The sequence below is a fragment of the Cannabis sativa genome, chromosome X, assembly GCF_029168945.1.
Source record: "Cannabis sativa cultivar Pink pepper isolate KNU-18-1 chromosome X, ASM2916894v1, whole genome shotgun sequence".
Taxonomy (NCBI): domain Eukaryota; kingdom Viridiplantae; phylum Streptophyta; class Magnoliopsida; order Rosales; family Cannabaceae; genus Cannabis; species Cannabis sativa.
Window position 1 is genome coordinate 20,078,074 of NC_083610.1, and position 23,108 is coordinate 20,101,181.

Here is a 23,108-nt window from a genome sequence, read left to right on the forward strand (position 1 = left end):
AAAACTTAAATATGTACATATATCATATCGGGGCGGGTATCTATTCCTCTGCCCTGTCCCGTTTCCGACTAGAGTATGAATATTTAAACCCATACTCGCCTCCGCCCCCAAAAGTCAACCCCCGTCCTCGCCCCATTAGGGGCGGGTACCCGAAGCCGCGGGTATAATTGCCATCCCTACTTCCCAGATAGGAAAGACAACAGCTATAGTCGACTATCCGAGACTCCATTCCAGGAGGAAACAACTGGCCATCCGAAACTCCTTTCCAAAGGAAGGCTACCTTTCCTAAAAACTCATTCTAGGTAGCCATAATAGGCATTTGAGAAAGCCCTTCCGAATGGCACCTATCATTCCACGAGACTACTTCCAAATGGTAAAGTTAGACTTCTAAGAATGTCCTTCCGAAAGACATCTATCTTTCTATAACCGAAATAACGTTTGGAGATCATTAAATTTAGAGGAACTATACCACATATTTCATTCTCTTTCCGTGCTAAATTAAACAAAAGAATTCTAATTACAATGCTCATTACAAAATAAATTAAACATCGTAATAGTATTCTTATTACTACTACCATTACATTTCTTTACTATTCGTATAACCATACAATTACATTTTACTAAACCAAACACCACCTCAGTTCTTACTTTCTTACAATTTTATGAAGCATATGAAAACGTGTAACGGTGTAAAGAGTAACCCTTGACCTTTATTTTAATGAATGCTCAGTAACATGGTTGGCTATTGGACTACTAGGGCAATATTCCATCATAAGTTACAAAATAAACTTCAATTTACTAATTCTATTACTTTTTTTGAAGAAACTTTAAAGAAGCCTAGAATTGTTTGACTCTTTTGGTGAAGTATATACCGCCTTGTCCGAAGCTAGCGAGGCATCCAGAGCTTGGTTCTTAGTGTGTGAACCCATAAAGGAAAGGAACCTCTGCTATAGTAGTTGGTAGAGATAAGTGGAAATTATGAACTGCTAAATAGGCAGCAATGCCAGCAGCATAACCTGCAAAAGCAAAACCACTCACCTGCAATGGAAAGGAGTGAACTCAGTCACCCAACAAGAAAAATGATGAAATTTCAAGTAGTTAAATTATCAGCTGAGTGATTTATTAATTACCTTCCGAAAGTACCAGAAGAAGTCCACTCTTTCCATCCCCATAAAAGCAACTCCGGCTGCTGACCCAATAATAAGCATTGATCCACCAGTACCAGCACAAAATGCAATCAACTGCCAAAATTCAGAATCTTGAGGGAAGGAAGTTACATCATACATCCCCATGGTTGCAGCAACCAAAGGAACATTGTCTATAATTGCAGATACAACTCCTATTGCGCTGGCGATCAGTTCGGCGTTTGCAATGTGAGAATCTAGGTAATTTGCTAATTCGCGTAGAACCCCAGCTGCTTCCAGGCTAAATAAGAACAAATTAAATATAAATAATGCAGATTGTACAAGTTGTGTGCTTGAGTAAAATTTCGAACCTGTGAGACATGGTTCTGAATTGTCATATCTCTCTAAAATCTATGCTACAATCATTTAACAATTGGATAGTCACCTGCTAACTGACAGAAGAATTCCAAGGAAGAAAAGCACTCCTTGAGTGTCAATCCTTGACAAAGCCTGGGGTACTTTTAACCTTTGCCTTTCAGACTCGCCATAATGGATAGCATCAGTTAGAATCCAAAGAACTCCCAGTCCAAACAGCATACCCAAGTATGGAGGCAACCCCGTTAGAGCCTTGAATACTGGAACAAAAATTAAAGCTCCAATCCCTACAGAGAAAACAAGCTGTCCTCGAGGAGCCATCTGTTCAGATGCCAAAACATTGGGAGTGTCCTGGCCACTCCCACTTACTTCACTGCATAGACGAGCTTGCAAAACATTATTAACGCACATAATCCATTAAGTGTAAATTTGTAACTACCAAATGCTCATTGCTTTGCTCTGGTAAAGCCTGAAGAGTACCTGGTCAGAGACATAAGAGCCAGCGGTACAGCGAGAGAAATAGCTGAAGGTATAACCAAGCTCTGCAGTCAAATAAAGAATAGTCATTCAAAATCAAGAGTGGTAAACATTTTGAAACATATCAATCTGTGTAGAAAAGGTTTCTGACATCCATGCAACATTCCAGTTGGTTTCAGTTCTTGGCTTTAACATGAAAATTGTAAGGCACTGTAGTTTCTTGAGCAATGTAGTTTTTCCTCCTTTTATGTAAATCAAACCCAGTTCTTTTTGCATTGGCATTAGGAAAATGGACAAAATGCTAATAGATGCAGAAGTGTTATATGATGTTTTATTTAGACCTTCATTGTCTCTACTGTGGATATCTGACCATGTATCCACAACATGGTAGTGGTGACATCACCAATTGGAGTCCATGCACCACCAGCATTTGCAGCTATAACAACAACAGCTCCTAAAAACCTGATGAACAAATTCAAATTGCAAACATTAACTATTAAAGAGACACATCAATTTTGACATTAATGACCACATTTTCCAACTCCAATCACTCATTTGCAATTTTTTAGCAGTTTACATGCAAGATCTTATTTTTCCCTTAATACTTCCATACCGCACCTTGTAAAAGGTGTTCAGTTTTTTTTTCAATAAATAAATAAAAAAAATACTTCAAACAAAATTTGAATAAATGTGAAAACTAGTTTTGTAACCAAACTGCATTTTAGATAATTTGTTTTAAAGTTTCACATGCTTTTGATATAATTTTTTTTCCTTCATAGAAAAACTTGAAACTTCAGAATCTAGTTGGCAAATAAAAACATCACCAAAGTTCTTCAAGCATATAAGACACATTACTACAAAGTTTGCTCGTACTTCCGGTATTCAGATGGAGGCACTAGCTTCCGCAGTAAAGAAACCATGACAATAGTAGATGTCAAATTATCAAGGACGGAACTAAGGAAAAAGGTCACAAAGCCAATCTGCAATGCCAACAATTACAGGTCAGAAACCATGATCAGAATATTATCAGTGTCAATTGACAACTATAGAAACTAAGAACTTAATACTCAATATGATGCAGAAAACATATGTGATCCTCCATATTAAAACAAAAAAAGAATAGAGAGCACTCACCACCCAGAGGAGAGTTCTTGGTTTACGAGTGGTGATATTATCTGTAACTAGTTTGAACCCTTGATGAGCATCAACGATCTCTACAATTGTCATTGCACCAAGTATAAAAAAAACTATTTCACTGACTTCAGCAGAGGCATGTGTTAGCTCTGTAACAGCTACTTCAGTTGAAGGAGCCTACACAAACCCAAAAACATAGCAGAAACTAATTAAATTAAAATAAACATAAGCAACTTTTGCTTGCAATTACCATTGCATACAGGTAAAAGGAGATATAATAATCATAATATAGAATAAAACTTAACTTTTCAGCTTCTTGTTGGATGGCTAAATGCATTGTTATTAAAATGGGGAATAAGAAGGAACTATATATAAATTATTAGCAAATCAGATGTGCTTGGTAAAGTCCAACACAACGAATCTTACCCCAATACTTCGAATCACCCACAGGCTCACAGCCATTAGTAATGCTACTCCACTTTTATTGAAAGCTAGAGATTCTTCAAATATGATACCAGCATAACCTATTCCAAACAACAATGCCATTGCTACATCCTGCATAGAACATTTTTCTCTTCATATATTTTGTTTCTACTCAAAATGAAGATAAGACACAGCTGGAATTGGAACCACAATCAATTGACATATAAATCGTCAAAAAACTAGCAACATAAAGATATATACCTGATTAGCCGCAACCCAAGAATGGTTAATTGCCAACACCCCTGTTCCAGCTGCTGCAACTACTGCAATGGCTTTCAGCAAATCAGTCTTTGGCTGGTAATTTGCTTCAAAATCACTTGAGCTTGTTTCGTCAACCGAACATAAGGGATCACATGTTCCAGAAGGTGTCAACTCCTGATAATATTTTAAGTGGTCGAATTCGAAGTGCTATTATCAGTTGTAGCTATGCATAATATGATTCATACAATTCAAACACCCAATGCTATGCTATCAAGTTCAATCACAGTACACACACACACACTTCTATAGTAGCTATTTCCTTAATTAACTCCATTAATATCAACAAGTTTGGAACCTTGTTAGAGCTAGTAGTTAGTTAGCTCAGCTCTGCTCTCAAGTTTTTATAGGTTAGTTAGTAATGTCTGTTAGGCTAAGTAACTATTAGCTCTAACAAAACTTAATTCAAATCAGCAGCAGAGCAAACAAATCCTGATTTATGGCTACTTTCATTGATTCAAGTGAAACCCATATATCTTTTTTAACTGAAAAAAAGAAAAAAATATTCTCCTTGGTCACTAAATGAAATGCAGTTTCCAAAAAGTATAAAATTTATTTGTTCAAAGGGTTGATAAAAGTGCCACAGTGTTTCACAAATTGACCCCAAATCTCCAAATTTCACTGACCAAAAATCATTGACCCAGAAATAGATAAATTGCGAAACAAAGATAATGGAAACACCTTCATAATTTGAAACTCTTCATGAAAGTGAATAAGAAAGGAGAACCTGTAACGGTGTGTCAAAGGAAGAAGAAGAGGAAGAGTCCTTGGCCTTATCCTCAGCTCGGGCCAGCAGCACATTTCCAAGCAGCCTTGGAGTCCTTAGACCAGGCAAAGAAGAACCTTTAGACAGAAGTGAGAAGTGGGTTTGAGACAGAGAAAGTGAAGAATGGGAGCAAAGTGGAGGTAGGTTGAACTTGTGGGATGGCAGCAAATAGGTCCCAACAGAGAGGGAAGCCATTGGAGGAGCTGAACACTGAGAAAGGGAAGATTTTTAGGAAGAGAAAAGGGAAGGGGGCAATGAGCTGGTCCCTTTTTATATGAAGATTAAGATTTTTTTTATTCTTTCTATAAAAATAAATAAATAAATAAATAAAAGATAAGTTAAATGCATAACCATAATAACTGTGTTAATTTTGAGTTAAAAATAAGTGGAATTATTATTATCTTTTTTTAATAAAAATTGCATAACCATAATTAGTGGAATTGTTATTTGTTGTGAGTAGAATGTATTATATATAGAATAATCCTATAAAGTGATATTGGTTTTATTTTATTTTTTTCTATCAAAATTAACTTGATTAAAGCTTATAATAAACTAAGCTTGGAATTTATAGATCATGTACTCAGCAACTTTGAGGCCCCTGACAAGTTCTTCAATTAGGTTCATCAGTGTATTTCGACCACTTTATTTAATATTCACCACAATGGAGGAAAGGTGAGCGACTTAGTCTCTGAGTGTGGCCTACGAGAGGAGATTTTCTATCCCCTTATCTCTTTATTTGAACAGCTGATATCTTCTCGCGTATTTTGGAGAAGGCCTTAGACTTTGGTGTCGTTAGAGGTATCAAGTTTAGCAGAGATGGGCCTAAGCTCTCACATCTTTTCTTTGTTGATGATCTTATCCTAGTGAGAAAAGGCGACTATTGCAGAGGCCAAAGGCTTCTAGCAGTGCCTCGAGCAATTTTGTACTTGGTCTGGGCAACGGGCTAATAAGCTTAAAACATCAATCTTCTTCAGCAACAATACTATTGAGGGTATGAATAGAGGCATCATGCAAGAACTTGGACTCAATATGGCCACTTCTAACATTAACTACTTGGGCCTCCCGTTATTTAGATCCAAGCTTAAGGATGCTGATTTCAACTTCATTCTTGAGAGTCTGGTTTTGAAGCTGCATGGATGGAAGCTGAAATCTCTTTCAAAAGCTGGTCGTGCTACTTTGATCAAGTCAGTTGGGCTTGTTGTGCCTATTTACACTATGCAAATTACCAAACTTTCAAAAAAACTTGCCTAAAAAATAGATGGTATGATCAGAGATTTCTAGTGGGTTGTGATCAAGGAAATTAGTGTATTCATTTGAAGGCTTGGGATCGCTTATGCTTTCTAAAATTCAGGGGTGGTCTTGGTTTTCGAAAGACTTTTGAAATGAATCGAGCTTTGCTTGCTAAGTGTGGGGATGGGCCCTCCTCAATGAAGAACAATCTTTGCGTTGTAAAGTGCTTAGAGCTAAATATTTAAGACGAATGTCGTTCTTGGAGTGTTCTTTTAAAAGTTTGGACTCTTGGTTCTGGAAGAGTGTAATGAAATCTAAAGAAATATTGAAGTTTGTAGATTTTACATGGTACGGGGTTCTACCCTAAGTCCATTGCCCCCAACTCGGGGGAGGTGACTAAGGTTACAAAGCTATTTTTAGATAATGGGAATTGGGACATTCCTAAACCCCGAACCTTTTTTTGATTCGGAAACTATTAGTAACATCATTAAAGGGGGAAACCTAGTAGTCATGGTAAAGATAGGTGGGTATGTGTTAGGTTATAATTAGCCTATGTTTCGGGTCTTTAAAGTTAGCATTAACTCGTCTATTGGTGTCTTTTGGGGCAGTTTTACGCTTGATTTTCATTATTTCAGGTTCCCGGAGTGTTAAAGTTCAAATTCAGTCAAATGGCGGAAAACTGGGATAAACTGGAAAAAAATTGGAAAATTCGGCTCCAGACGCGTCAGTAGTCGCGACCTCCAGAGAGCCAGGTCGCGACCCTTTTTCCTGGTCGCGACTCTGGTCGCGACTTTGAGATTTGGCAGCACCTCTGATTTTCGAGGTTTGCCTGTAGTCGCGACCAGCTTAAGTGCTAGTCGCGACTTGGTACGGACGTCGTGGTTTTGACCTAATTTTGATTTTTCTCTCAATTAGAGGCACACTTCTCATCCCTATATAAGGAATACGACACTGAAGGTCAGAGCAAGGAGAAATAGACCTAAATAGTGGATGCAAGTGGAGAAGAAGCTATCTTGAAGACCCGGAGCGATATCACCTTCTAGTTTCTTTCTTTTACCCTTAATTTCTTCTTTATGTTTGTTTTTGTTTCTGAATTAATCATGGATGTTTTTAGAGTTATTATGAACTAAATTTCCCAATAAGGGAGGATGATAATTGTTGTTTAAGTTTATGCCTAGTTAATAAATAATTGCCATTCCTTCATCTTATGTGTGAATACTATCTATATTTGTGTTCAATTCCATGTGCAAGCTTGATCACCTTTTACATGTTTAATGATCTCAATTCGAAATCTGAAAAGTGAGAATTGAGAATGCTAAAATTTGGATAGTCTAGGTTTTGATGTGAAACGAAAGTATTTATATAGCCTCAGTGACAAATAGATTATTGCTTAATGCTGATTTTATGTTGATTTAATTAAGAAGTTAATTAGAGAACATATTATTTAGAACCTAAAAGATCTGAAAGGAGTTAGGTTAATTTATAATCTGTCATTCACATTAAGATAAGGATAGCAATTAGGTATTAACATTGGTAACTTATCAACAGGATTCACCTCCCTAATCTCTCATCTTGATTAATCTTCGTTTATTTTCTCTTTAATTTTCTGAGTTATTTACTTTCAAATTGCAAACTTATTATTTTACCAAATAGAATCATAAGTATAGTTTAGTAGTACTTAATCCAATTCCCTGTGGTTCGAACTCACTTGCGTGAGATATTACTTGATTGCGTACACTTACGTAATAAACATAAAATTCGTAACAGTATGGTTGAAAGAGTCGAATGGTTTATTTACTACAAAGTCTGCTTATTTGGTCTAGGCTTTAGAGAGGTCCCCTGCCTGTGTTGTTGCCCCTGCCCTATGGAACAAACTCTGCCCTGCCCCAGATTATTTTCTTCTTATGTTCTTATTTGAATTGTGTCTAATTGTTACAATGAACAGGAGTAGCTAAATTGTTATTTAGGGTATTGATGGAGATTTTTTGACATCTTTTTATGGTTTTAATATAATTTAATTCTTCTTCCAATTTTTTATGTACTTCTATTTCATTCGTTCTTAATTCTTTTAATTGTCTAGCCATCAATTAATTGTTTATGATTTCGATACAAAATCTGGGAAGTGAGTATCGATTATGCTATAGTGAAATATGGACAAATTTTAATATAGGACGAGAGTACCTATGTGGTTTGGATAACAATTAGGATTTTCATGCTTAATGTCTTTTACATGTTTAAATTTATCACAAGAGTACAAAATTTACATGTAAGTGAAATTTATATATCTTAGCCAACTATAAATTACTTGAGTAAATATGCTATTGCATAAAAATTAGTAATTAGAAATTAAATTATATTATGTCATATAAGATAGATACAATTGAAATCAATAGCCATAACTCTAATCATTCTTAATTTTTATTCTAATTTAATTATTCTATTGCTTTATATTTTAATTTCCTCTTCTAAATTTGTTATTGCCAAATAGATATGGAAGTTTAATTTATTATTACTTAACTACAATCAAAGTAGGATCGACCTCACTCCTGTGAGCATATACTTGCTATCGATATGTACATTTGCATAGAGAAAAATTAATAATAAATATGCCATATCCCCCATGTCTTATGTAGGAGAACAAACTTCTTAGACCATGAGGATGTAGGGGTTTAGGCGTACACCCCTAGACTAACTTCATCACCTTTTGAGTATACCATTACATTTAAGGTAGGGGTAGTGACATCTACTCCTACACTGATTTGACCTTGTAGGTGTGTGGTGATCGTTTATTCCATCTATGAGAGTGTTAGTCCACCGTCTCTCTGGAGGCAGCCACCTCGCTCAAGCTAGGGGGAAAGGGGACCATCAGACTTCTCTTCTAACGGTCATAACAACTGGTCATGACTAACAGTCCACACCAACGATCATAACTTTATATATTTTTCATCAATCCCGCCCTAGTATCCTCGTGCCACGTGTCGTTATTCTTGCCACATCACTGTAATCAAAATTCTAAGTAAACAACACATATGTTGTATCAGTTAATAACTATATTTTCCCCTCTATATTTTAGATATCATGAAATCTTTTTAGTATTTAGAGTATATAGCGAGATCATGTTGCTATTCTAATATTTTGTTTTCTTTTTTGTTTCCCTGCATTGGTACCGTAAAGGACGACTTTTTGAGTGTGACAAACGATCCTTCAACAACTTAGTAGGGTTATTCATAAACCTAAAAGAAAATTAATTTAGGCATGAGATTGTTGGGGGAAAGGAGTTTGAATGGAAAATGAATATGTGATCCTTCATCTTCGTGTTTGAATAGAAATTTAAAGTATTGTGATGGCATTCTCACTGTTATCATATATGCACATATTGTTATTTCTCGAATCGCAATCGCACTGCAAAATTTTAAATAGCAAAATATAGTGTGATGCAGTACAATTTAGACCGTTTACACTATTATCATTATCAAACATTAAAATAAGAATTAAACGATTAGTCAGATAAAAATTATACTATTTTTTTTTTAAAAAAAAAAAAACTTAGAATGCAAAATAGAAATAGCCTCTGATGAAACTTGGAATTTAATTTAATTTTATAAAAATTGACCTTTTAAGAGTGTTTTTCCTTTTAGAAAAAAAAGATAAAATAAAAGAAAAATGTTATATCCACAAAGATTTGACCATGCATATTGAATGAACACGTGTCATTATCCCATTCACATAGTGTTTGGTCATCTTCGAGCTCCAAAGGCAAGCTTTCCTTCCAGTTCCACAATAGTCAGAGACATAGAATTCGAGCTCCACTCTCTGCAATAACAATGGCCGCTGTAGCTCAAATCTCTGCCTCTCTTTCCGTTTCAATCCGAGGTAGGTACCCCTCTTCTCTTTCTCACCCCATTATATACCAACTCTTCTTTACAGTAATAATATTCATTTCTAAAGATTTTGAATTTAAGCAGATGCATGCGCTTTTAGCCCAGCACCAATTCCTTCAAGGCCTTCTCTTTCCAACTTCGCCCAAACAAGGTCCTTCTTTGCAACCGGGTCTCCACTTGGTACTTATTCTGAACTCAAACTACTTCCTTCTTCTTAACTTTACTGTTAAGAAATCATACCCTGTGATACTGTATGACTCTGGCTCCAAAATCCATGTAAGCTTATTTTGTAATATTTGTTTTACTGTTTCATACATGGTTTTTTTCTTTGGGTATACATGAAAACTCTAGGTGAGGGTAGAATTGTAACAAGTTCATGATTTGTTGCAGCTTGCAATTAGGAAAATGAAAAAAATTTATGAAATGGGAATTACTTATTAGGATATGTAATTAACCATTACAAATAGTTTTATCTTTTCTGTGAACCAGACTTATTATATGCTAAAAAAGGGTTTTTATCCATTTGTGAAAATACCCCATCAGTCTAATGTTTAGTTTATTATCTGTAGTCTAGTGTGGTAGGATGGGATGCATCACTTGTGAGAATTGAGCCTTAGGATTGGCCTAGTCTCAGTTTTCCAAGAAGATTTGTGTTCCTATGTAATTGATTGATATATTGTATTTTTTCTACCACAGTTAAGGAATTTCAGATAATTGGTTGTGTCTTTCCTCTGATCATTATACACCATGTCATTTGTAAAGAGGTTGTAAAGTTAATTTAGAAAAGAAAAGAAGGGTTTAGGTATTGAATCATTTATGATTTCGGCCTGTGTTCTTGATACTTCTACATACATTTGTATTCAAGTTCTTAGAGTTTTCATTTCCTAAAAATTCCTTATAAATAGTTCAAAGTATGAAGTTATCAGTTTATCACTTAGTGAAATGAGTTGCTTGCTTTTATTTCTAGTACTAAGGAGGACTTCTTGTCAAAGGAAATATGCTGCAAGCAAAGCAACACCATTTTCAATCAAATGTGAACAAAGTACTCAGGAGAGTGGCTTGGATGTATGGCTAGGTCGGTTCGCCATGATTGGCTTTGCAGTCGCTATTAGTGTTGAGATAGCAACAGGAAAGGGGCTTTTGGAGGTAAGGCACATGAATTGTATTTTTCGCTCTAAGCTTATAGAAGCGGTTTGCTTTCGACATTGCAACCATTATTTTTATATCTTAAGAGTTTGTTATCATTTATATGTTTTATATTTTGATTTTTGCAGAATTTCGGGCTCTCGAGTCCACTGCCTACTGTTGCATTGGCTGTTACTGCACTAGTGGGAGTTCTAACAGCAGTTTTCATCTTCCAATCCGCCTCCAAAAATTGATCATACTTGATAGCTTTGCATTATTTGTATAGTTAGTAACTCTGAATTATACTTTCAAGTTACATTTTGTATTATTAATTTTCCCTATGAGCATCAATACTTGAGTATATACATTGGTGATGAAATCTTTAATTCATTTACCTCTCTAGAATGATTTTCACTTGAATTTTTCTGTTGACTCTTGCTTAACCAATGATATGGTATTTTGGTATTCACACAATGTAATATCCTATAATGGCTCTAGATTAGGAGAATCTTTTAGTTTACAATTCATTCAGGTAAGGACAAAAGTGGAAACAATTTTTAAGGTTCAATTACATTAGTTTCACTGTCAAGAAACCAACAGAGATTCAGCTAGACTCAGCTGATGATGTTATGTGAAAGCTTCAATTGGACCAGAAAAAAGAAATTCCTGTTTTGAAGTTCAAAGAGAACAATGAACTTACTCCATTTCTTTATGTATAGAATTGATTCTATTCTCTTGTTTGCCTCATCCTTACACTAATATTCCAGCTGGTGTTAGCTTGAAACCAAAGAGATCTCCTTTTTCTATATTCTCTTTGGTCTTTTTAACACAAAAGGGTATTTGTTCTTCTCTGTTGATGAAAATTACTTCTCTGCAACTATACCCTTTTTGATTTGATTTTTTTCTTCTTCTTCTTTTTTGTGATATGGGTGGAAGAATTTCTCGACTTGCAAAGAAGTTTTTTCCGAAAAATCAAGTAAGGATAGTCATGGTGGGTCTTGATGCTTCTGGAAAAACAAGTATTCTCTACAAGCTAAAACTGGGAGATGTCGTTACAACAATTCCCACAATAGGTATCTAATTTATGAACACTTAATCCCAGAAAATTTGTGGTTTCTGGGTCTTAAGGGAGAGAGAGGAGAGGTTGTAGTGTATAAGCAAAATCACTAGTTTATTAGATTTCAAGTTATTTGTCAAATTTAGAAAGGTGGTTATTGATTCTTTTTGTTTTTGTTTTCTTTTGGAATAGGTTTTAATGTGGAGACCATAGAGTACAAAAACATTAACTTCACAGTCTGGGATGTGGGAGGACAAGATAAGGTAAGGTGGTAAGCTTGAATTCATTTTCCTTTCACTATTCACAGTTCATTTTCTGATCAAGAAAATGCAAAGCCTAGCCTTGTGATGATCTTCCTTGTAAAACAGATAAGGCCCTTGTGGAAGCACTACTTTCAGAACACACTAGGTCTCATTTTTGTAATCGACAGCAACGACCAAGAAAGGATCTCAGAAGCCCGCCACGAGTTGCATCGTATTTTAACTGAGGTAAGTTTGGATAAAGGATTGAAACAATCTATATAATTGTTTACTTGTCTTCTGTAGAACTAGATTTCTCCCATTTATTATGGTTTAAGGCAGGCTCCTTTTTTGTTTCTTCTTTTAGCATGAACTGAGCAATGCCACACTATTGGTCTTTGCCAACAAAAAGGACCTTCCAAATGCTATGCCTGTGTCTGAGATAACCAATCAACTCAGCCTGCACTCGCTCAGTCATCGTCGCTGGTACTCACTGCCTTTATCTTACGAAAACTATAGACAATTGACTAAATTGAATGTAAAACTTGGTTTTAATCTTTTCCTTCATTGGTATATGGCATAGATGTTTTGACTGGTTTTTGTAAAAATATTTGTACAGGTTGGTCCAACATACTTCTGCAACTTCCGGTGAGGGACTCTACGAAGGTCTTGACTGGCTAGCTAACAATCTTTCTAACAAATCTAACAATAGTTTAAATAAAGCTGCCTAATATTTAGATTAAAGTACAGTTCTTTATGCTTACACTTAAACTACAGACTCTTTTGTATAACATTCAATACAAGTCTAATAAAACTATTGTTCCAAAAGGGCAGTTTTGTCCTGTTTGATTCTGAAGTTTGAACCTTTTGTAATTTACATGTCCCCTACTTCAACTATAGATTGATGTAAAGTAAAATGTTGGTAGGTAACATCTAACAAAATTAGTTAGAAATAGCAAAACTTACAATCAAACAAATTTGATAATTTGTTTTTGACTCATAAGCACAATGCTGGTCCTGCAAAGTGGTCAGTTAACATATTCACAGATTCAGGTCCTGTTGAAGACTTTGATTTCTTATTCTTTTTCTTCCTCCCTTCATTCTTGTTCTTGTTCGTTTTCTTTAACTTCTCTTCTATAACCGGCTGCGTGCTCTCCAAGTGTTGAGCGAGAGCAGCCAGGGGATCAGATTGGAGTGCAGGATTGCTAAGAACTGTACTCATTTCCTTTGCTTCCTTCAATCTGAGAGCCAAATGAAACAACCACCCAATAAGCACAATTAAAAAGAAAATTACATTATGAAAGGAAAAGTAAATTCTTCAAAAACATTTAAAACTAACATTAGTTTTTGCCTAGATTTACAGTTCAGCTTGAACTCGGCTAGATTTACAAACTCATTTGTAAATAATATTTTTTTAAATATAAATTATATTAATAATATGGTGCTTTGATAATTGATAAGTAGATGCAAATTAATTACTTTTCACATTTATTTTACATTAATGATTAAAAACTAAAACTAAAAATATGAATTGATATAAAAAAAAATTATTTTATTATTCATTGACATATAAAATTGTGAAAAGTATATAATTTGCATTCATTTATCAACTATCATCTACTATGTCACTCATTTCGTAAAAAAAATTGAATAGAGTGTGATGGAAGGATCACGTTAATATAATATTTATATTTTGAAGAGTATTATTTACAAATCATATATCCTAAGGGGCATAACTTAGAAATGAAAAAAAATACTAATTATTTTTATTTATATGATAATTGCTAAAAGATATGTCAGTTCTCATTGGGTGTTCATTGGATCACATCCAATATTTTTAAGTCCATCCAGATCCGATCTAATTATATATTGGATGTTAGATTTTACCATCCGATCCGATCTAATTGATCTCAGTCATCCAATCGATTCAACATCCATTGGATGTTGGATTGGATTGTTTCTATCCATTGGATATATTTCATACATATTTATTGGTTCAATTTGAATTTATTCAATATTTTAGACTAGTATTTCTAGATCGAATCGGATCTATCCAATATTTTTAGGTCCAATATGTACTAGATTAGATTGGATCCATGCAATCCAAGAAAAAAAGAGTAAAATTTTAATGTTAATTTTTATGTATACATATATATTTTACGTATAACATTATAAAATCTAATTACTCATACAAACTAAATGAAAATATCAATTAGTTTAATTGGATGTTAGATATATTGGATTTTTAGACACTCTATCCAACATCCGATCCGATCCAATTAGATATTCAAAAATAACATCCAATCTGATCTGATCACAATTGGATATCCAATGTCTGGCAGTCGGTTATCATTAGATTGGATCGATTTATGCACACCTCAAGTCCTCAATACTATTATAATATGAAATATAATTATTGATATAATTTAATATTAATATTAATACTGGCATTTTAAAAAATTATTAAACTATACATAAAACGTTCTTTTTCTTTTAGTAGTATTGAACACTATTAGTGCCTAATAACACCACAATATTTTATTTTCATATTATATTATTCCTTTTACTCCCTTGAAAACATTCTTTTTTTTAGAATTTGTTTCAATTTTTAAATGCAAATATCTATAATTGTATTAAAAGAAAGTACAAACATGTTTGCCAAAAATTGAACACAGAGTATGTTGTTGCAAATTACCCACTTATAAAAACCATAGATCTTTTGAAGGAATGCATCTTGCTGTTTTTATATTTATTAAAAAAAAAACTCAGTTGAATTGTAAATGGCAGGCCGAACCAAATCCATGTGCTCCATGACCCAATAGTATATCTCTTTTCTCAATGATGTGTAAAACCAAACCAAATCATTAACTAATTTTGGTACTCTACCAAAATTTGGTGCTTCTTTCATTAAATTAAATGGAAAATTTGCTATTATATTTCCCATATGTTGATTAAAAGGCAATATGCCAAACCCAATCAACACAGAAACAATCGAGTATTTGTTGGCAAATCACCAAGAAGAAAAAAAAAATGAAAAAACAAGTTTGGTGGAATACTAAAAACTACATGCATCTTTAGTATAGTTGTTGTACCTCTTCATAATGGCATAAATTATTTTTTTTTTTAAAAAAAATAATCAAACCAAATGTGACCTAGTATCTACCTATAATAAAATTGTAAATAAAACTCAAATTCAACCCAAGCTTTGTCAATCGTAGTGTATATTACTCATTTAAATGCTTACCTTAATGGTTCCAAACATTCCCAGCCAAATTAAGGATACAATAAAATTTGCATATAATTATACTATCCGCAATTCAAAACTAGTTTGTTGAAAGCTTATAGAGGATACAATATTATTCATATATTTAATATATTTAAATTAAAAATAGTTGTTCTCTGCAAAAAATAAATAAATAAATAAATAAATAAATATCATTTTGGATCTTATGCTTTGTAAAAATTACTAATTAGACTTTCTTGTTTTATTAAATGGTAAAATAGACCATGTATTTTTTAAAATTGTACAAATAAAATATTGAACTAATTTTTTGTCAAAATAAAACTTAATAATAATCTGATCTAGAGATGTAATGACAAAACTGACTATATTTTCTGTATCTGCTCGTGTTAGAAATTGTCTTAAAGTTGATTATATTAAAAAAAAAATACAATTTTTATAAATTGAGCTTAGAGTCCTATTTTTACTATTTTAAAAAATATAAAGTCTATTTTCATTTAACAAAATAAAAAGTCAAATTGGTAATTTTTACAAAATGGTATTTACCTATAATAATAATAATAATAATAATAATAATAGTTTTCATTAACTAAAAAAATGCGAGCTTCTTGTTATGTAAAGAAATAATGGAACAAATTGCATGGACCAGAATCTAATCTTATACAATTGATACTCTTATATATAATTTATGTCTTGTGATTAATAAATGCAACAACCATGAAAGAAAGAGGAGTGGTACAATGTCAAATTAAATTATATGAGTTGAATTAAAATTCCCATTTGGTGGTAAATTAAATTCCCACTCATCTGAAAAGAAAAGGTTCACTAAAAAACTATCTTCCTCTCTCTTCTATTATTATAAACTATTGCAAGGTTCTTTTGCTTTAACTCAATCGTAAAAAGTAAAAGGAAAGATAAAGAAGGAGATTGACTTGTGCAAAAATGGGTCCCTACCTTTAATTGGTGACAAACAAGTGGTTGGTTGGAAATAAACTGTCTCCTCTATTTCATACTTTTCTTATCTTACCTTAATCATGAAACTTTGTTTGGAGAAGAACCCATAATACATTAATACCCCCAAACTAAATAAGTAAATCATTCAATTTCTTACTATTTTTTATTCTCTTAAAATGAAAATAATTTTTTTTTTTGTATGCACTAAGCATAACTATTTTACATTATGTGAATCAAGGCAAGATGGGTCGATGTTAAAGTATATGATACCTAAAATAAAATAAAATTTTAAAGTTTCTATACATAGTTTAATAATTATTAAAATAATAATTCTTGGTGAATGTTTTTAAAACTCGAGCTCTAATATTTAATTATTTATAATTATACATTAAAAATTTTTGAGTTAATTGTGATAATACTTTCAATAGTTTTACTCTGCTAGCAAATTAAATAATTAAATATTTTTTAACTCTAAATTTAACTGTTAATTGTCTTGTTGGATTGTCCATGTAAACATAGTGTACACGTGCTATCGTAATTTTAAGGGTTTTGGTGTAAAAATTTGAGTTTTGGAATTTAATTTCTTGAAATTATTGAAGATTTTGCCACAATTAACTTAATATGTTTTAAAAAATAATAAGAAAATAAAAATTGTGAATTGATCCATCTACCTCTTAAATTAAAATAAGAATATTTAATATTTATCTATATATTACTATTTTATTTTTATAATTTTAGAACCTATACGTTTGGGGCTCGAGATGTATCCTACAAGTAATGTAACTGAAGAATCTATATACCTTTTATTGCTATGAAAACATGTAAAAAAAATTGAATTTTATTGTAACAATATATGATCTAAATGGATCATTATTGTTGTATTAGTTGTACAAAAACTATGATTAATTTGTTAAAAAATGATTGCATATATAACCATAAATTTGTTTAGAAGTCAATTAAAAACAAAAGCAATAAATGGGACCATGCAAGGCCTAAAATGAGTTTATTTGATTAGTTATATTATTACAGCTCACTCATTCTTGTTGCTTGTTTACTTGTTTATGCAAATCTTCTTTCGGTCTTTTACATGAAGATGCTTGCATTTGGTCGACATCACATTTTCCAATAACCAAAGTATCTTTACTTTTATTTTAATTTTTAATTTTCTAATTTTTTTTAATGTGATTTTTTATTTTTCAAATGATTAGTTTTTTTACCACCACGCTCTTAATAGCGCGTGTAATACACACACTCTCTTCAGAAACACAAACAAACAATAATCCCCCGATGAATGTGTCAGTCTGTCAAAATGCAAAATCTGACTTTCAATTTAAAACTCTATAATAGTCACTCTTTCCCAAAATTTACATTTTATTTACATAATTATTGGTTTTCTTTTTATCTTGAATTGCATATAGAAAATGACCATTTAAAAAACAGAGTACATACTTTCAGAAAAGAATTAAGAAAAGAGTACAGACACTACTGGTCCTGAAAAATTCAGCCATTGATGAAAGCTCTTTTCTATTTTCATCCTTGAATATAAACTTGTCAGCATTAGTTAGGTTTGAAATATTTCTCTTAGTTTAATTATATTTGGTCCACCTTACAATTAATAATTTTGAGACCCTACGATCATGAGTGGCACATAATTTTTAAACCATATAAAAAAAACCAATCAATATTCAAATTTGGCCGAAAATAAAAGATAAGTATTAAGTACTAGGATGAAATTGTTTAATTAGATGTGGACAGTGGAGATGTAATGTGATAATATAATAATGTTCTAAAAGGAAATTTTGGCACTAAACTTCTAGTTTAAGTGATCAGTGGATCAAGATGTAAGAGAATCAATATATATTATTATTATATATATACTCTTCCTCCTAACTGTGTACAATACAAATATTTATATATATATATATATCAAATTGCTACATTGTAAAAAGCATTTTATACATTGTTTTATTAATTTTCTCAGAGTTAAAAATAAAATAAGTAGAAATATTTGACCAAGAATATTGAGGCTTCAAGACTTTGGTTTTCCACCATAGGCTTGCTTACATATGGAACTGGGTTTCTGGGTAGGTAGGCACAGCTGTGAGGATGCTGGACAGCCCCACAGGCAATTATCTCCCAAGCTGCCCGAGACCGGCGCCTGCCCGCCGAACAAACTCGCTGGCGGCTGACCGATCAAAAAGTTTCCATCTAAGAAAAGTCTCTTTAACGACTTCTTTTGGGCGAGAACCAATGGGATTTTGCCACGTAACCGGTTGTACCTAAGAGTTAGTGACGATAACAGAGGATACGCCGCGAAATTAACAGGCACGTATCCTTCGATTCTGTTGAACCCCAAATCTACCGCCACGACGTCGCTTTGTCCTGCGGTGGGGCTCGAGATCTCGACACCTGTCAAGCTGTTATTGGCTAAGTTAACTTGTTGAATTGACGGTAGGAGAAAGAACCAGCTCTGAAGTGTTCCAGTGAACGAGTTCTCACTGAGTTCGATTACTTCTAACTGAGTCGAACCGTCAAACGACGATTTGGAGAGTGGCCCAGATAGCGAATTTCTCTTCAGAGCGAGTTCAAGCAAATTCGGTGGAAGTTTGGGGATCGACCCTTTGAGTTGGTTGTAACTCAGATCGAGTCGACGCAATCCGGACATCCAATTCATGGCACTGGGAAGAAACCCAGAAAGAGAATTATGTGAAAGGTCCAAAGCTTCGAGGAGTTTGAGTTTGGTAATGGAGGAAGGAACCGACCCGGAAAACTTATTGGATCGGAGAGTTAGGCTTTGGAGATTAACAAGAGAAGATATGGAAAAAGGGATAATGCCATAGAAATAGTTATCAGCGAGGTCGAGAGTAGCGAGTTGGGTGAGTTGGGAAAGGAGTGGGGTGAGTGTACCAGAGTAACCAACCGGGTCGAGAGTGATCTGGGTAACTCGTTTGGAGTCAGGAGAACAGGTGAGTCCACAGGTGAAATGGGTCCGGCGAGGTGAGGCACATGGGTCGGCGGCGGCGAAGTCCCAGGAGGCTAAACAAGACCAAGTTGGAATGGAAGAGGGTTTAACGGAGGCTTTAAAAGCCTTGAGGGCTGAAATGTCTGAGGGTGAAGTGAGAGCATAGGTGGAGAGGAGAAAACAAAGGAAGAAGACGAGGGAGATGAAGAAGGTGGCCATTTTGGTGGGGTTTTTGAGAAGAGAGTACAGAGAGAGAGAGAAGCCTTCGATTTTGAATTGAGAGAGAGAGCTATATAGGAGTGTGAACTGTGAAAAGTGTGAATGAATGAAGAGAAGAGAGAGAGAGAGAGAGAGAGAGAGAGAGAGAGAGAGGTCAACAGGATTCGCTCTCTGGCTGGAGGGCACTTGAAATTCTATTGGTTTTGATTAATGGTCGACACACACGTATGTCAATCCTTTGGATATTTTATTATGTTTTTTCACTATACCAAGTTTTAGTAAAATAATTTTATCAAAAAAAAGAAAATATATATATTAATTAATAATAAAAATATAAATATAAATTTCTCATAACCAAATGAAAAAGAAAAAGACTATCAACTTTATGTAATTTTTTTAAAAATCTCAAATAATTTGTAGTGTTGAAAATATTTAAAAAAATTTGAACACACGTGGTAAGTTAAAATATTAAAAATTCTGATTGGGTATTGTAAACTATTCAGAATTTTTTAAAAATTTATAAATTTAATATTATAACGAATATTACTATGATTGTTTTTTTTAAAAAATATTTTAATATGTGATTTTAAGTGCGAAAATTAACTAAAAAATTATAATTAACATTGTTTGATAAAGAAACTTTTGGATTTTAGTTGTAATAATAAAATTCTAATTTACTTCTAAATTTAACATATTTATTATCATTTTTCAACAAAAAAAAAAATGAGTATCCTTGCTTTTAAAGCTCAACAACTGTGAGTAGTATGCAGATCTTGGTAGCGATGTTAGTCTAGTTTGATCCGCACTATTTTACTTGTAGTGTATTTATTTAATATATACTAAATACAAATTTTATATTTTAGATCTAATCCATTAATTTACTGCATGAAGAGACAAATACTCCATGATGTATAAATAGAAAAATGTTCAACAACATGTGTAGATTTATGATATGCAACACTATCCCCATGAATAGATTCAAGTGGGAAACTATTTCTAAAGCTAGAATTAATTTAATGGCGTTTGGCTGGGAGGAATAAAAATATAGGAATGAGAATTAAAATAGGAATGGAATGAAATAAAATTTAAAATGCATAAAAAAATTAATAAGAAAAATTATTAAAAAATTTCAAATCTTGCATTGGAATGATTTTTTATTCCATTTCAAAATGGAATAGTCATTCCACCAAAATGGTGAAAAGGTCATTCCATTGGAATGATATTCCAATACTTTAAATTGCAACCAAACAAAGGAATGGAATAAATATATATATCTCCCATTAACAAAATCACTTTGATTATGTGCTACAAGTTCAAGAATAACCTTCCTTAATCTAGAGCATATTATCTTGGTAGCAATTTTGTATAAGACATTACAACAAGTTATAGGTCTAAAATTACTCACTGTTTTGGGGCATTTGCTTTTCGGCACTAATGTAAGAGAGGTAGAGTTCAGATCCTTCAATAGTGATCCAATTTGGAGAAATGGTAATACTGCCTCCACTACCTTTCCACCAACTATCTCTCAATTATCTTGAAAAAATAGCTACCAAATCCATCGGGTCCTGGAGCCTTCCCTCCAAGGATGCTGAAGACAGTTTGTTTTACTTCCTCAGCATTGTATAGATTAACGAGCAAGTCAGCTTATTTTTGTGATAATTTTGGCCCTTGATTCATGACTCTTATAAATTACCATTGTTACGTTGTGACTAAAAAGTCTATGGCTAAAAATATTAGTCACAAAAATCACAATTTATTGTAACTAAATGTGTTTTTAGTCACAATACTTGTTGTGACTAAAGCTAAATTAGTGACAACTTGTATCTAATTACTATATTTTAGTCACAAGTAACTTTCTGTAGTGACTAATCAAATTTAATCATAAAAAATTTATGTTGTGACTAAAAAATTGTCACTAAAAGTATTTTTTTTAGTGAAACTAAAAATCAATAATAGTATTTATACAATAAAATAATGAATCTTGTTTTAGCATACCAAAGAATTGGTTTATTACATAATGGCTTCTTGAAAAAGTTGAACATCAAAAATAGACTCAAGGGTCTTTGGTTTAGAGTTTGATGAAGTGTGTTCTTTGTGTAAGAGTGAGTTGGAAACTCATGGGCATTTGTTTGAGCAATAGATTTACAAAAGAGATGTTGAATTGGATTAGAATTGGCTCTCATAATTACCATTTCCAAGGTAACTTGAATTATATTAGAAGGAGCAAAGTGAGCAAACCAAAGTTTATATTCTTGTCTTTAATTCTTGTGTTTGTTTCATACGGGCTGAAAGAAATAGAGTCATTCTTGTTTGCAAAACATTTGATTGTAAATAGATTGAGAAAAACTTTTCACACAAAAATAGGATTGATAGATCAATTTTGGCTCTCAAAGACTCAAACTTGTATAGATTTGATTGAGAGTTGGCTAGCTGCAATTGTCTGTATTTTTCTTTGATGCAATGTAATGATCTTATTTATTAGAAAAAAAATAATAAAAAAAAATAAACTTTAATAGGGCGGGTACCAACAAAATCATTAGGTGGGTGAACTTTTTTTTTTTTTTTTCTTTCTTCTTCTTAATTAGATAGATTACAATTAGGTATTTGCAAAACTAATAACTTGTTCAAAAAATTATAAAACTAATTACAAGAACAAAAACACTATTTATAAAAATTAATTGATTTCACGTCATCAATTAACATAATTATAACAACCGAAGAAAAGTAAATCAAACTCTGGTATTAAACAACCCATTACCTAATAACTAATTATTGACAAATTTAAGTTCATCATTAACCTATATTAGTAATCAATGAGACCATATTATACCCGAAATTTTGACTAATAAATAATAAAAAAAATCATAAAATAAAAATGAGTGTGCTATAAATAGATAAAATAGGTTACATAATCTCAAAATTGTGGGTTTAATCTAGTTTTGGTTGTGAGTCTTGTCACTAGTATATAAGCATACGATATTTCCATATCCCAAACATTAAAATTTAGCTTGCATATTGGTTTTTTTAAATACATTAATAACAAAGTACTAATTATAATTATCAAAAAATGATGAAAGGAATGAAATTGGTAGGTGTGAAAGTAGTAATTATGGCTACAATAATTGTTGGGTGCATGTTAGAAGGGGCATTGGGGGTATGCAACATGAGTGAGGATGGCCTCAATGCATGTCGACCAGCCGTAGTGAAGAATCAACCTGCGCCCCTCACCAAAAAATGTTGTGATGCGCTAAGGGGCGCTAACTTGGTATGTTTTTGCAACTACTTGAACAACTCTTTCCTAATGGGCGTTCTTGGTGTCGATCGCAATCTTGCCATGCAACTACCCGCTCTGTGTCGCATTCCAATTCCTCCTAATACTCATTGTTAGGTAAACCCTAAGAAAGAAAATGTGTAGTTAATTATAAATTATGATATTGATATCATGATCTTGTTGTAATAATTGATCCTTTTTTATTATGGTTTTAGGTATGTGAAGGCCGTACGTATGTCTCACCTTGGTCTCTCATAGTAATATATGCAATATATTATATGATGATTTCTTTGTTAATTTTCTTATGTAAGA

At 32.9% G+C, this 23,108-nt stretch overlaps 4 protein-coding genes across 4 annotated transcripts; 2 read left to right on the forward strand and 2 right to left on the reverse strand.

Annotated features, from left to right (window-relative positions):
- Window positions 1-537: 537 nt before the first annotated feature.
- On the reverse strand, window positions 538-4,900 carry LOC115702973 (sodium/proton antiporter 1). The gene is made up of 10 exons (XM_030630448.2): window positions 4,579-4,900; window positions 3,795-3,968; window positions 3,537-3,665; window positions 3,111-3,287; window positions 2,850-2,956; window positions 2,318-2,438; window positions 1,980-2,041; window positions 1,570-1,872; window positions 1,131-1,425; window positions 538-1,038 (listed from the first exon to the last, which is right to left on the reverse strand). Exons 1-10 carry the CDS (start codon window positions 4,810-4,812, stop codon window positions 913-915), a joined length of 1,728 nt encoding a protein of 575 aa, XP_030486308.2. The 5' UTR covers window positions 4,813-4,900; the 3' UTR covers window positions 538-912.
- Window positions 4,901-9,530: 4,630 nt separating this feature from the next.
- LOC115703001 (stress enhanced protein 1, chloroplastic) lies at window positions 9,531-11,318 on the forward strand. Its single transcript, XM_030630476.2, has 4 exons — window positions 9,531-9,720; window positions 9,813-9,908; window positions 10,696-10,874; window positions 11,003-11,318. Exons 1-4 carry the CDS (start codon window positions 9,672-9,674, stop codon window positions 11,105-11,107), a joined length of 429 nt encoding a protein of 142 aa, XP_030486336.2. The 5' UTR covers window positions 9,531-9,671; the 3' UTR covers window positions 11,108-11,318.
- Window positions 11,319-11,463: 145 nt separating this feature from the next.
- On the forward strand, window positions 11,464-12,989 carry LOC115702998 (ADP-ribosylation factor 1). The gene is made up of 5 exons (XM_030630474.2): window positions 11,464-11,926; window positions 12,103-12,173; window positions 12,279-12,398; window positions 12,517-12,635; window positions 12,769-12,989. Exons 1-5 carry the CDS (start codon window positions 11,779-11,781, stop codon window positions 12,878-12,880), a joined length of 570 nt encoding a protein of 189 aa, XP_030486334.2. The 5' UTR covers window positions 11,464-11,778; the 3' UTR covers window positions 12,881-12,989.
- Window positions 12,990-18,283: 5,294 nt separating this feature from the next.
- On the reverse strand, window positions 18,284-19,814 carry LOC115702969 (probable LRR receptor-like serine/threonine-protein kinase IRK). The gene has a single exon (XM_061106837.1). The coding sequence runs from the start codon at window positions 19,523-19,525 to the stop codon at window positions 18,374-18,376; it is 1,152 nt and encodes a 383-aa protein (XP_060962820.1). The 5' UTR covers window positions 19,526-19,814; the 3' UTR covers window positions 18,284-18,373.
- Window positions 19,815-23,108: the final 3,294 nt, after the last annotated feature.